The 15,320-nt window shown below is 40.0% G+C and overlaps 1 protein-coding gene across 1 annotated transcript in view; it reads left to right on the top strand.

The window, feature by feature from the left end:
* Phlpp1 (PH domain and leucine rich repeat protein phosphatase 1) overlaps positions 1 to 15,106 on the top strand; it is a 223,954-nt gene extending 208,848 nt beyond the window's left edge. The window contains exons 15-17 of the mRNA XM_076836775.2: positions 2,230 to 2,424; positions 9,956 to 10,184; positions 13,024 to 15,106. Of these exons, the coding sequence (XP_076692890.2) occupies positions 2,230 to 2,424; positions 9,956 to 10,184; positions 13,024 to 14,157 (1,558 nt within the window). The 3' untranslated portion in view covers positions 14,158 to 15,106. The remainder of the gene's footprint in view (positions 1 to 2,229; positions 2,425 to 9,955; positions 10,185 to 13,023) is intronic.
* Positions 15,107 to 15,320: the final 214 nt, after the last annotated feature.

Raw genomic sequence — 15,320 nt, 5'->3', positions numbered from 1 at the left:
CATAGTGAAGAATATACTTTGACTAGAATTCTTTAAATTTACTGAAACTTGTTTTTTGGGCCGGAATATGATCTGCCTTGGTTATAAAGTGCATTTGGAGTTGCTGTTGGGTAGAGTGTCAGGTCCGGCTGGTTGATAAAATTGTTCACATCAAATACTGTACTGACTTTCTATTGATGAGTGATGGACCATAATTAATGGATCTGTCTGTTTCTTGTAGCTCTGCTAGTTTTTGCTCTATGCATTTTGAAGCTCTGTTATTAAATGACTTAACATTTAGAAGGTTGAGGCCTCTTGGGAACTGACCCCTTTATTATTATGAATGACTGTCTTTCTTCATGTAATACTCTTCATTTTATTTTTCAACTTACTATAGTTTTTTGTCTCATTTGTTTTGTATTTAATTTTTCTCTATTTCTAATTCTTTTAGAGTATTTTTATGATTACATTTTGTCTTTTTTCTTTATTCTTATTCTATAGTGTGTGGATGGGTGTGTGCCCATGCATATGCAATTTGTTTAGAGTTTATAGTATAATCTTTAACTTATTAGTTTACTTTCAAGTAATACTGTATTATTTCACATATAAGAACCTTGCAAATGTGTACTTTATTCCTCCCATCCCTGTCTTTATGCTGCTGTTATAAGATGTTGTATTTCTACATCTCTTAGTGTATGTCATTAGTGTTTTTAGTTTAGTATGTTATTTTCTAAAGCAATGTTTAACTTTCATGCCTTTGACATTTGAGCCAGGTAATTCTTTTTTGTTATTGGGTGGGGGAGAAGGCTATCATGTGCCTTGTAGTATGTTAGCAATATCCCTGGGTCTCTACTCACCAGTAGTATGATCCCCACCTCACCCCCATTGTGGCAGTAAAATTGTCTCCATCTATTTGTCATTTATAGGGTATTTCATTCTTGTGTGTAGATCCAGATTCCCATCAGGTATCATTTTCTTCCACCTCAAGGTTTTCTTTTTACATTTCTTATAGGGCTGACCTTCTGCTGTCAAATTCTTTTGATTTGTGCATCTGAAAATGTTTTCATTTCAATTTAACTTTACAAAAGACATTTTCACTGGCTAGAAATCTGGCCTTTCTTCTAGTGATTTGGGTTGTTTGTTTGTTTGTTTAATCAGTAGTTTAAAGATGATGCCCCACAGTCTTCAGTGCTATTTCATTCACAGTTTTGCACCCCTGTGCGTTGGTTCCTGGTTTTTAGCAGTTTGATTTTGATGTGCGTTAGTTAAGTTTCTTCATGTTTCTCTTGCTGGCAGTTTGTTGAGCTTCTTGTATCTGGGTCCTCCATCCCATTTATTTTTTCTGTTTAATTTTGGATAATTTCTGAGACACAAATTACTTGGAAACAGTTTAATTTCTCTGAGCTTGAGTGGGGCATCTCTGATTTTCAGCAGCTCACTTGCTGGACAAGCTCTTCTCCCACCAGTGCTCTCTGCCTGGGAATTCTAACCTCCTGGGCCTCTCTGCACTCCCAGCTTGACCACTCAACACAGGGAGGCCACAAGCCTCTACCCAGGGTCGCTCCTCCTGTTGCAGATTTCCCCAGGAGTAAGCAGAGCCAGTTTTGTCCCGTGCCAGAACACAGTTGTTTCAGTTTTTTCTCAACCCTTGGAAAAGTGGTTTTTGAGGCCTTTTGTATATTTTCACATGCTTTTCATGTTGCCTATTTTATTCTAGTGTTTTAGTTGTCACCTTATTTTGGTCAGGTATAGATGTTCTCCTTAACAGTTGTTCATTGAATGAATATGTAGATAGGAATTCACAATCTTATATTATTTCTCATGCCTCCTTTTCCTGTTCTTTCACTGTCATTAAAAATAAAATCAGGGACTGGGATTGTAGCTCAGTGGTAGAGTGCTTGCCTAGCAAATCTGAGGCACCGGGTTTGATTCTCAGCACCACATATAAATAAATAAAATAAAGGTCCATCCACAACTAAAGAAAATTAATAAAATAAAGTAAAATAAAATCAGACAAGAAAGATGGGGAAGGCATGTGTGAGGCATAATATGTGTTAATTATTCTTCTCTATATGTAGAAAGTGGCTGATACAAATTAGCTGTGGTAAATTACCTATTCTTAATATGTCTGCAGTCATGAAGAGCTACCAAACTGGAATAGGCAAATCTGAAAGAAAAAAAAATAAGAATTGAGTTGGGCAGAGAGAAGGGAAAATGAGCAGACTCAGCACAAGTGTTCTTGCTTTGCAGGTTGTGTGTCGCAGCTCTGTCTGTGAATAACTTCTGTGACAACCGAGAGGCCCTGTATGGTGTATTTGATGGAGACCGCAATGTGGAGGTGCCGTACCTTCTCCAGTGTACCATGAGTGACATTTTGGCTGAAGAACTGCAGAAAACAAAAAATGAAGAAGAATACATGGTCAATACGTTCATTGTTATGCAAAGGTAAAACACTTTCTGCTCTGTGTACTCTTGTTCTTTAAGTGTTTGCCTTCTGGTTAGCAAAGTGAGTGCCCAATAATCTCGGGGCACTGTTTTAGACTGTGCATGCTCAAGGTGCTGCCTCAGTGGTCAAGGAGGACCTGTGCTTGGGTTTGAGACATACTGGTATTCAGGTAGCTTTGTAGGAGGCTGAGTCCATGGCAGGAATGTAGTTTCTCAGAGAATTGGATCTTACAGGCCTGTTTTGTTTCTAGATTTTCAGTGTTTGCAACACCCACCCCCCCCCCCACAATCACATGAGCTCCACAGGCTGGAATGGACTAGTGTTGGACTTCTTATTGAAATGTACCATTTCTATCCCAGTTTGTTGACCTTTATGGTTTCCTTTGTGGAATTTTGACCAGGAGTTAAAGCATTCTTTGTTATTTTGCCCCCTTTCTTGATGTTTAAGATAGCATTGCTAACAGAGTCCTCAGTGTTGCCTGGCACTTCCACCTACCACACAGCTCCAGGAGTTGTGGATTGTTGTTTGGATCCTTAGGACTGAAATCTAGTCTCCCTCATTCAAGGAATTGCTCATTTAGTCATCTTAAGGGATTTGTAGGTTGTACAGGAATTGCTGGTCTGTAAATACTGGACCACAGACCCTTGCTCCTTTGGGACTTCAAGTGAAGAGTGTCCTAGTGCTCCAAAGTTCATGGTAACAGAGATAACCTCTCGTTTGCTGCTTTTCCTCTCCTCGGATCATCTACCAGAGGAAGTGGCTTTGTAACGAGGGTATTAGTGTCTGCTGCAGAGGCTGTTCCCAGTAACTTTCAGAGTTGTGTCTGAGTTGTGAATGGTTCTTCTTGCAGAGACTCATGCAGGGGTTCTGGAAAGGGTCTCTGCTGCCAGAATCACCTTGTGTGTCAGATTCCCAGTGGGCATGAACAATTAGCAGTTGAACAATGGTAAGAGCTAATACTTAGCAAGCCCTTCATATGTAGAGTCATTGTTCCAAATAGTGTACATGTGATAAATTTTTTCAAGTAAGATAGGTATTGTTACCATTCTTATTTTACTGATGAGAAACTGAGGTACAGAGAGGTGAAGCAAAATGCCCTAAGAGCTGGTTGGTTATACAGCCTGGATTGGGGCTCAAGCGGTAACACTCCAGAGGGTGTTCTAACTACCAGTCATGCTTTTTTTTTAAAAAAAAAATTATTTATTCTAATTTGTTATATGTGACAGCAGAATGTAATTCAATTCATATTACACATATAGAGCACAATTTTTCATGTCTTTGGTTTTGCACAAAGTAGAGTCACATCATTCTTGTCTTCATACTGATGTCCATCTCATTGGACCATTCTTCCTACCCCCATGCTCTCTCCCTTCCCTTCCCTCTCCCCTTTGCCCTATCTAAAGTTCATCTATTCCTCTCATGCTCCCCACCCGCATCTCCATTATGAATCAGCATCTTTATATCAGAGAAAACATTGGGCATTTGTTTTTTGGGGGGATTGGCTTACTTCATTTAGCATTATATTCTCCATCTGCATCAATTTACCTGCAAATGCCATGATTTTATTCTGTTTTAATGCTAAGTAATATTCCATTGTGTATGTATACCACATTTTCTTTATCCATTCGTCTACTGAAGGCATCTAGGTTGGTTCCACAATTTAGCTATTGTGAATTGTGCTGCTATAAACAATGAATCATGTGGCTGTGTCCATGTAGTATGCTGTTTTTAAGTCCTTTGGGTATAAACCAAGGAGTGGGTCAAATGATGGTTCCATTCCCAGTTTTCCTAGGAATCTCCACACTGCTTTCCATATTGGCTACATTAATTTGCAGTCCAACCAGCAATGTATGAGTGTGCCTTTTTCCCCACATCCTCGCCAACAATTTTTGTTTTGTATTCTTAATAGTTGCCATTCTGACTGGAGTGAGATAAAATCTCAGAGGAGTTTTGATTTGCATTTCTCTAATTGCTAGAGATGTTGAATATTTTTTCATGTATTTGTTGATTAATTGTATATCATCTTCCAAGAAGCGTCTGTTCAGTTCCTTGGTTCATTTATTGATTGGATTATTTGGTTTTTTGGTGTAAAGATTTTTTAGTTCTTTATATATCCTAGAGATTAGTGCTCTATCTGATGTGCATGTAGTAAAAATTTGCTCCCATTCTGTGGCTCTCTCTTCACCTCACTGATTGTTTCTTTTGCTGAGAAGCTTTTAGTTTGAATCCTTCACATTTGTTGATTCTTGATTTTGATTCTTGCACTGTAGGAGTCTTATTAAGGAAGTTGGGGCCTACTCTGACATGATGGAGATTTGGGCCTACTTTTTCTTCTATTAGGCACAGGGTTTCTGGTTTAATTCCTAGGTCCTTAATCCACTTTGAGTTGAGTTTTTTTGCATGGTGAGAGATAGGAGCTTAATTACATTTTGTTGCATATGTATTTTCAGTTTTCTCAGCGCCATTTGTTGGAGAGGCTATCTTTTCTCCAATATATGTTTTTTATGCTTTGTCTAATACAAGATAACTATAATTATGAGGGTTTGTCTCTGTGTCCTCTATTCTGTTCCATTGGTCTACAAGTCTATTTTGGTGCCAATACCATACTGTTGTTGTTACTATTGCTCTGTAGCATAGTTTAAAGTCTGATATAGTGATGCTACCTATTTCACTCTTCTTGCTAAGGTTTGCTTTAGCTATTCTGGGTCTCTTATTTTTCCAGATCAATTTCATGACTGCTTTTTCTGTTTCTATGAGGAATGTCATTGGGATTCTGATTGGAATTGCATTAAATCTCTATAATGCTTTTGGTAGTATGGTCATTTTGACAATATTAATTCTGCCTATCCAAGAACAAGGGAGATCTTTCCATCTTCTAAGATCTTCTTTGATTTCTTTGTTTAGGGTTTTGTAATCTTCATTATATAGATCTTTTACCTCTTTCATTAAGTTGATTCCCAAGTATTTTTTTTTTTTTTTAGGCTATTGTAAATGGGATAGTTTTCCTCATTTCTCTTTCAGAGGATTTGCCATGGATATACTTTCTACCTTTGATTTATAGGTGTTGATTTTATATCCTGCTACTTTGCTGAATTCATTTACTAGTTCTAGAAGTTTTGGGATCTTCTAGGTAAAGAATCATATCGTTGGCAAATAGTGCTAATTTGAATTCTTCTTTTCCTATTCGTATCCCTCTAATTTCTTTTATCTGTCTAAGTCTGTGGCCAGTGTTTCAAGAGCTATGTTAAATAGAAGTGGTGAAAAAGGACATCCCTGCCTTGTTCCAATTTTTAGAGGGAATGCTTTCAGTTTTTCTCCATTTAGAATGATGTTGGTCTGGGGCTTAGCATAGATGGCTTTTACAATGTTGAGATATGTTTCTGTTATTCCTAGTTTTTCTACTGTTTTGAACATAACATGAAGGGATGCTGTATTTTGTTGAATGCTTTTTATTATGCCTCTATTGATGATCATATGATTCTTATCTTTAAGTCTACTGATGTGATGAATTACATTTATTAATTTCTGTATGTTGAACCAAACTTGCATCCCTGGGATGAACCCCACTTGATCTTTTTGATATGTTTTTGTATTTGATTTTCCAGAATTTTATGGGAATTTTTGCATCTATGTTCGTTAGAGATATTGGTCTGAAGTTTTCTTTCTTTGATGTGTCTTCCTCTGTTTTTTGAATCAAGGTGATATTGGCCTCATAGAATGAGTTTGGAAGTGCTCCCTCTTTTTCTATTTCACAAAATAATTTAAAGAGTATTGCTATTAGTTCTTCTTTAAAGTTCTTGTAGAACTCTGCTGTGTATCCATCCGGTCCTGGGCTTTTCTTGGTTGTAGGTTTTTGATGGCATCTTCTGTTTTGTCGCTTGAAATTGATCTGTTTAACTTGTGTATATCATCCTTATTCAGCTTTGGCAAATCATATGACTCTAGAAATTTGTCAATGCCTTCAATATTTTCTATTTTATTGGAGTACACATTTTCAAAATAGTTTCTAATTATCCTCTGTATTTCTGTACTATGATATTTCCTTTTTATCATGGATATTAATAATTTGAGTTTTCTCTCTCTTCTTCATTAGCATGGCTAAGGGTTTACCAATTTTATTTATTTTTTCAAAGAACCAACATTTTCTTATGTCTATTTTTTCAGTTATTTCTTTTGTTTCAGTTTCATTGATTTCAGCTCTGATTTTAATCATTTTCTGTCTTTTACTGCTTTTGGTATTGATTTATTCTTCTTTTTCTAGGGCTTTGAGATGTAATGTTAGGTCATTTAAAAGAAGAAGTCTTTCTTCTTTTAAGGAATGAACTGCATGAAATGAACTTTCCTCTTAGTACTGCCTTCATAGTGTCCCAGAGATTTTGATATGTTGTATCTGTGTTCTCATTTACCTCTAAGAATTTTTAATCTCCTCTTTGATGTCTTTTGCAACCCGTTGTTCATTCAATAGCATATTATCTAGTCTCCATGTGTTGGAGTAGCTTTTATTTTTTATTTTATCATTGATTTCTAATTTCATTCCATTATGATCTGATAGAATGCTGGGTAGTACCTCTACTTTTTTGTATTTGCTAAGAGTTGCTTTGTGGCATAACATATAGTCTGTTTTAGAGAAGGATCCATGTGCTGCTGAAAAGAAGTGTATTTGCTTGTTGGTGGATGAAGTATTCTATATATGTCTGTTAAATCTAAGTTATTGATTATATTATTAAGTTCTGTAGTTTCTTTGTTTAGCTTTTGTTTGGAAGATCTGTCCAGGGGTGAAAGAGGTGTGTTAAAGTCATCCAGAATTATTGTGTTGTGGTGTCTTTGACTCTTGAACTTGAGAAGAGTTTGTTTGATGAATGTAGATGCTCCATTGTTTGAGGAATATATCTTTATAATTGTTATGTCTTGTTGATATATGGTTCCCTTGAGCAGTATATGTCTTTCTTTATCCCTTTTGATTAACTTAGGCTTGAAGTCTACTTAATTTGATATAAGGATGGAGACCCCTGCTTGTTTCCATAGTCCATGCGAGTAGTATGTTTTTTCCCATCCTTTCACCTTCAGTCTATAGATATCTTTTCCTATGAGATGAGTCTCTTGAAGGCAGCATATTGCCTTTTTTAAATCCAGTCTACCAGTCTATGCCTTTTGATTGGTGAGTTTATGCCATTAATATTTAGGGTTATTATTGAGACATGATTTGTATTACCAGCCATTTTTGTTTATTTTGGGTATTTAACTTGACTTGGTTTTTCCTTTGATTAGTTTTTCCTTTAGTGGTAATACCTCCCTCTGGATTTTCACTGTTGTTTTTCATTTACTCCTCATGGTATATTTTTTTTGAGGATGTTCTGTAGTGCAGGCTTTGTAGCTGTAAATTCTTTTAACTTTTGTTTATTGTGGAAGGTTTTATTTCTTCATCAAATCTTAAGCTTAATTTTGCTGGATATACGATTCTTGATTGGCATCCATTTTCTTTCAGAGCTTGGTATTTGTTGTTCTAGGATCTTCTAGGTTTCAGGGTCTGGGTTGAAAATTCTGCAGACATTCAAATTGGTTTCCCCCTATATATAATCTGATTCCTTTCTCTTGTGGCTTTTAAAATTCTCTTCTTATTCTGTATGCTAGACATTTTCATTATAATGTGCCTTGGTGTGGATCGTTGTGATTTTGTACATTTGGCATTCTATAAGCCTCTTGTATTTGGTTTTCCAGTTCATTCTTCATGTTTGGAAAATTTTCTGCTATTATTTCATTGAATAGATTGTTCATTTCTTTGGTTAGGAACTCTATGCCTTCCTCTATCCCAGTGACTCTTAAGTTTGTTCTTTATATATTATCCCATATTTCTTGAATGTTCTGCTCATGGTTTCTTACCATCTTTATTGTGTGATCTACATTCTTTTCAAGATTATATATTGTCTTTATTATCTGAGGTCCTGTCTTCCAAGTGGTCCAATCTATTAGTGATGTTTTCTATTGAGCTTTTAATTTGGTTTATTGTTTCTTTCATTTCAAGGATTTTTGTTTTTCAGAACCTCTGTCTCCTTATTGAAGTAATCTTTTGCTTTCTGTATTTGCTTATGTAGCTGTTTATTGAAATGATCTTTTGCTGCCTGTATTTGCTCTGTTACGTCATCCTTTAATTCACAGAACATTTTAATTATGTACATCCTGAACTACTTCTTTGTCATTTCTTCTGTTGTGCTAGCTACACTTGTTCTAGGAAAAAAACTGAGATGTATCACATGTATTTTCACATGCACGTGCATACATATACATCCTTTGTAACCTCCCAATAGGTCTGCTCTTTATAACTCAAGCACTGAATAAAATATAAGAATCGAGGACCCCAAACTCTGATTAGTAGCTCCACTTTTCACAAATCTGTCTGCCTTTAAAAGGAAGAAAGTAGAACTGCTTTGGAAGAGCCTTAAAGCCAAATCTGGTTGTGGATGTTGGGAAATTGGAATGTAGTGACCCAAATTGTCGGCCCATCTCCAGGGCTTTTTGTGTGCCTCTTGTTTTCTTTATTTGTTAACAGGGTACAAGATTGTGATGAGCTTTTCAGTCCTTAGGGGAACTGTATGTTCTTTTGTGCTTGATCTACTAATACATGTGAGTAGGCAGCCCTAGTTTTCACAGCCACTATTACCAATTGCTTCACTTAGATGTTTGATAGGAGTTGACAGTACCTGAGGGTCTGCCTTGCTGAAACAGGGTAGTGTTTTTCTTAACTCTTTTGCTTCTGTACCATTTGGAAATAGCAGAGACCTGGGAGGAATTACCATTTGCAGGGCTTATAATTGGAGTTCTTTGCTCCTTTTGAGTGTCAAAATTTGCAAGGGCTTCATGTATTTATTAATCTATGAGTTAGTGGTCATAAGTAAAAGAGTAGATCATAAGCACTTGGTGTTTGATTACCAGATGGCCTTTCTGTACACTTTCTAATATAGATAATTCTGGTCCAGAAAGTCTTGGCTATATAGGGCAAAAACAGGAGCAGTTGGATATTTAGGCTCATACCAGCCAGGATCCTTCAGAAGGGAGAGGGTGGCCAGGTTATTCTGAAGGGCAACTGTGTGTGGCATCTTGAGTTCATGTTGTCTCTAAGTGATCCCTTCAGTTTTCCCCTCCTGGGAACAGTAAGGAACTGTTAATTTCATGCTGTTTTTGAAGTGTATGTGCTGGAGGGGCTGTGTGCTTGACATGGGGTTAGCTGACTCACAGTGGTCTCAGGACTCCTTCATTCCAGACTAACTCCTAAGGCTTCTAATGAAAAAGTAACACTTTCCTCCCTAGTTTTGAGCAGATGCCTCTTGATGTGAGTGTGTGTGATGTCAGGTTCCAAGGTCTCTTTTCCTCTGAGAAGTTCACCGGTTTGTGCTTTGATGAAAGAAGCTGAGTCAAATTTCCAGTTTCCTTCTCCCTCCTGGCCCTGTCCAGTGGTACAGTCTTCCCATTGAATTAGTAAAACTGAAATGTGATGGGTTGTTTGAATTTTCACCCCCTGTTTTTGGATTCTAGGAAACTTGGAACTGCTGGGCAGAAACTTGGAGGTGCTGCTGTCCTTTGTCATATCAAGCATGACCCTGTGGACCCAGGAGGATCCTTCACCTTGACCTCTGCTAATGTGGGCAAGTGCCAAACAGTTCTTTGTCGAAATGGAAAGCCATTGCCTCTGTCCAGGTCTTATGTCATGAGCTGTGAAGAAGAGCTAAAGAGAATAAAGCAGCACAAGGCCATTATCACTGAGGTGAGGAGAGAGGGATCTCCCTCATAATGGTGGGAGGAGTGACCAGCAGGTCGTGGCAGAAACCAGTAAGGGAGCTTTTGCCTTCAATGGACATTTTTGAAGTTGGCTTAAAATTATGATTCTAAGTTAAAATTTAGTGTTCTAAGTCTATAGTTTCACAAAATAAATATCTTATGGTATCTATACATACCATACAAGGAATGTATATACCCCCCAAGGACTAATGTACATTACACATATCAACATAAGGAATAAGGGATAGAATAATGAAATGCCAGTTGCCATCATGCTTGATGGCCATGATCTCATTTGGTCCTCACAGCCCGTCTTCAGAGGTGCTGACTGAGTGATCAAGGGTTCTCCTAAAATCACACTGCTGGTTTCACATCTCAGCTCTGCTATTTGCAAGCTCTGACCTTTAAACTTTTCTTAGCCTTAATTTCCTCATCTGTACAGTGGGAATTTTAGTGTATCTGTCCTATCTTAACACGTCTGTGTACATGTTCACTACTTGTTATTTTGGTTCAGGCCTCACACAGTGGCAGTTTTGCCCCTCACCGAAAACCAGGTAATATCTAGAGACATTTTTGATCACAACTGGGCAGAGTGCCATTGGCCCATTATGTCTAGGGGCTAGGGATGCTGCTAGACATCTTATAATGCACAGAACAGTTCCCACAACAAAGACTTATTTGGCCCCCAAATGGCAATAGTGCTTTTGTTGAGAAACACTGGAGGAAATCTATAGCATATCAAGGTCATTACTAGTGAAACTTCCAAAATGGGCTCCAGTAGTTCTTTCTGCTCCATTTACTAATTCACCCTGCAGTGTCAGTTACCTCTCATTTGCCTGGAAAATGATAGGCAGTACAGCAGTGATCCCGACAGATACAAATCTGCCCATAAGAAATTTCTAGTCTTACATTGTCAGTAAGACTCACAGAACCATGTGTTGTTCAAGGCAGGCTAGTGAAGCTTGTGGTCCAGTAGAGAAAAGCTGTGTTTTCCCCCCTTCTCCCCTCCCACATTTTTTTGTTGGTGCATTCTAGTTGAACGTAATGGTAGGATTTGCAGTATAACAATATAATTTGGTCACCATCACTCCCCAGCACTTCCGTGTCCTTTCCCTCCTTCCACCCCCAGTCCTTTTCCTCTACTAACCTCCCTTGGATTTTCATGAGATCCCCTCCCACCTTTCTTGTCCTTTTTTCCTCTCCAGCTTCCACATATGAGAGAAAACATAACAACCCTTGACCTTCTGAGTTTGGCTTATTTTGCTTAACAGAGTGGTCTCAAGTTCCATCCATTTTCCTGCAAATAATATAATTTCATTCTTTTTTATGTCTAAGTAAAAGAACTTCCGTGTATACATATACCAGATTTTCTTTATCCATTCATCTGTTGATGGACACCTAGGCTAGTTCCATAGTAAAAAGTCTGACTTCTGATAGACATTGTAATGGCCTGTAGAAATACTGTGGAATTCCGTAGAAATGAGTTGGAGTGTGAATTTAGTTCTGTGTCTATCCTAGGAGCAAGGAGGATTAAAATCAATAGTAGACACTATGTTAGGAGCAAAGACAGTTAATACTGTACAGAATGTATTGAATTCAGTGCTCAGCAATAGGCCCAGTGTGATCAGAAGGGAAGGATTTCTGCTGTGTGAATCAGCAGGCAGTGTGTGGGTCAGCCCTTTTCTCTTGTTTTCTATGCCTTTCCTCTTATCGCTTTGGTCTGCATTGCTGAGTGCTCAACGATGAGGGGTTTGGGTCTCATTTTTCACTTCTGTACTTGAAGTGTGCTCTCAACACACACACAAATACACAGAACCATTGGTTTTGATGGGGAGAATTCTTAAGTGTGGGCAGAAGAGCAAGGGTGGTTCTTGTCAAATCTACACTCTAGGGACAGATTCCATCACTAGAGTCAAGTGAATTCAAAATCATGCTTAAAGCTCTGTTTGACTAATTTTACTTCTAAGAATGCTACCTTCTTAAAAGGGTGGCATGGCGAGGTTGTGTGAGGAGTTGGGGACAGCACCCTAAGAATAGGCAAGCACCTTGCAAAGCCCAAGTCAAGGCAGGTGATAGGGGTGGAAAGGAAGAGGCCCTTCTGGAAGACACACACTAAAAAATTGCATTTGACATCATGGAGCCTTCTCTGGAAAGAGGTATTAAAACCAGGGGCATTAGGAGACACGTCATGGACCTGAGAACCTGAAAGAACTGAGCAGACACGTGGTAAAAACCAATGTAAAGGTCTTTTTGCTGGCAGATGGTTTGGAACTTTGGCTGCTGATTTAAATGGCATGAGCTCAGCTGAACTAAATCTGGGAGAGACTCTTTGCCTACCCCATTTGCCAACAGGAAGTCAAGTTCAAGGAAATAATAAGAATTGGCACTTCTCCTTTGGCATCTGCCTCTCAAAACATAAGCATTCTGACCCAGCTAGTCATACAAGATTTTCTCCACCAGTTAAGAGCTCCCAGTGTTTGTCTCCTCTCCTGGGCCTTCCAGCACCTCCCCCACTTGCGGTTCATGTACTAGTGGAGAGGAATAGAAGGTTGAATGGTACCTGGCTCAGGTGTCTTTCTCAGGACTGGCTTACCTCACAGAGGCTCCTCCTCTCAGGGGAGCTGGCCAGCACGCTTGCCTTGGAGGTAAGACAGTCTTGCCTCCTAGTGTGAATGTGGTCCCAGTAAAGAGAAGAGCTGAGGTATTCTGCGCTTTCCCTGTCAGGCCTGCACTCTCCCTGTGGTGCTCCAGTCAGGGGACCCAGGGGGACACTGCACAGTTGCCATGGGTGTTCTGTGTTCACTCTGGAACCCTTCTTCTTCCAGGACGGCAAGGTGAACGGAGTGACTGAGTCTACGCGCATCCTGGGCTACACCTTCCTCCATCCCAGTGTGGTGCCTCGCCCCCACGTGCAGTCCGTTCTCCTCACCCCCCAGGACGAGTTCTTCATCCTGGGAAGCAAAGGGTTGTGGGACAGCCTGTCCATTGAGGAGGCCGTGGAGGCCGTGCGCAATGTGCCCGATGCCCTGGCAGCTGCCAAGAAGCTGTGCACACTCGCCCAGAGCTATGGCTGCCACGACAGCATCAGTGCTGTGGTGGTGCAGCTCAGCGTCACAGAGGACAGCTTCTGCTGCTGCGAGCTCAGTGGTGGAGGGAGCGTGCCACCACCCAGCCCAGGCATCTTCCCTCCTTCTGTCAACATGGTGATCAAGGACCGGCCCTCTGATGGGCTTGGAGTGCCGTCTTCCAGCAGTGGCATGGCGTCTGAGATCAGCAGTGAGCTCTCCACTTCTGAGATGAGCAGCGAGGTGGGCTCTACCGCCTCTGATGAGCCCCCATCTGGAGCCCTGAATGAGAGCAGCCCTGCCTACCCCAGCGAGCAGCGCTGCATGCTCCACCCAGTCTGTCTGTCCAATTCCTTCCAGCGCCAGCTGTCCAGCGCCACTTTCTCTAGCGCCTTCTCTGACAACGGCCTTGACAGTGATGATGAAGAACCAATTGAGGGTGTTTTCACCAATGGCAGCCGGGTGGAGGTGGAAGTGGACATCCACTGCACCCGGGCCAAGGAAAAGGAGAAACAGCAGCACCTGCTGCAGGTACCAGCCGAGGCCAGCGACGAGGGCATTGTCATCAGTGCCAATGAAGATGAGCCAGGTCTGCCCAGGAAGGCAGACTTTTCTGCTGTGGGGACCATTGGGCGCCGAAGGGCCAATGGTTCTGTAGCGCCCCAAGAAAGAAGCCACAATGTGATAGAGGTTGCTACAGACGCACCTCTCCGAAAGCCTGGAGGCTATTTTGCTGCCCCAGCTCAGCCAGATCCTGATGATCAGTTTATCATACCCCCAGAGCTGGAAGAGGAGGTCAAAGAAATCATGAAACATCACCAGGAACAGCAGCAGCCGCCACAGCGGCAGTTTCAGATGGACCAGCTGCCAGACTGTTATGACACGCCATTATGACCCCGTCTGAATACTGTTTTAAAAATAAACTAACCAGGAAAGACAGTTGTAAGAGTCTCCCAGGCTCACATTAAACCAGGGGTTTTACTCCATGTCCTTCTCCCAGACACTTCTCCCAACCTGTCTTTGCAGCTAATCTGTAGATTCTTTTCCTGTTGGTTATTTTTTAATGATTACTTTTCTTCTAGTGATGCTTTACCAATATGATTTAAATTTGTTAACTTCTTTCCCTAACATATCAGATGTGTAAAGACAAAGAACAAAAGGTTTAATATATTACAGAGAAACAGTTAATGATAATGTAATATTTTTAAAAAATGGCTTTTTGTTTGGAAGGCAGGGAAGTTGCCATTGCTAAATGATTTAATAATATTGTAATTCTGTATTTCTCTGTGGGGGGGAGGCTTTTTTTTTTTGTCTTGAAAAATGATAGACATTTGTAGAATATGGAGACTAACTCCTAGGAGTTGCTTTACTCTGTCAGGTGACTTAAGTCACTGGGATTCACTAATTTTCTCTGAGAGAACAGTTGATTGAGAAATTTCTATTGTAAATAGCTCAGTGTTATATAGTGATGCTTAAAATGTTTTGTAGTCTTGGCATAAGGACACAACCTGAATAACCGACATCTCCCCCTCTGATCAACCCTCCCTGCTCAGTCCCCCACCCCCACACACCTGCAGTGCAGTGCAGAGGCCAGGTGCTGCTGCTCAGATAAGTGACTTTGAGGCCCCTGGAGGAGCCTGCACTAAGGGACCCTGAACCTGCTTCCCTCCTCTCCCAATCCCTTGACTTTTGCAGACACTTTTTAATTGTGTTCCTTACTGCTGCCACAATCAGCATGACTGTATAGAGTTCCACTAGACCATTTACATACCAGAGTTATATTAAAGCAGAATGCGCAAATGACATGTCATAATTTTTGTTATAATAAATACAAAATTTACAAGTTTGGACCCATCTGCCTTTGTCTCAGCAGCCAGATGTGTCTTGCAGATGATCATAACTGCTTGGGTTTGGAACAAATAGATGAAATGTTGGATATTACTGATTTGGATTTTTTTTTTTTTAATGGAAATACACCCAACCAGCTCAATGACAGTCAATGAGGAAATGAAATTGACTTTAGGCTAGAAGTGTAAATAGCTGGTCTCAAGTTTCTA

Source organism: Callospermophilus lateralis, chromosome 17 (assembly GCF_048772815.1).
Source record: "Callospermophilus lateralis isolate mCalLat2 chromosome 17, mCalLat2.hap1, whole genome shotgun sequence".
Classification (NCBI taxonomy): Eukaryota; Metazoa; Chordata; class Mammalia; order Rodentia; family Sciuridae; genus Callospermophilus; species Callospermophilus lateralis.
The sequence above is the reverse complement of the archived record's forward strand: the minus strand, read 5'-3'. Positions and strand labels throughout refer to the sequence as shown.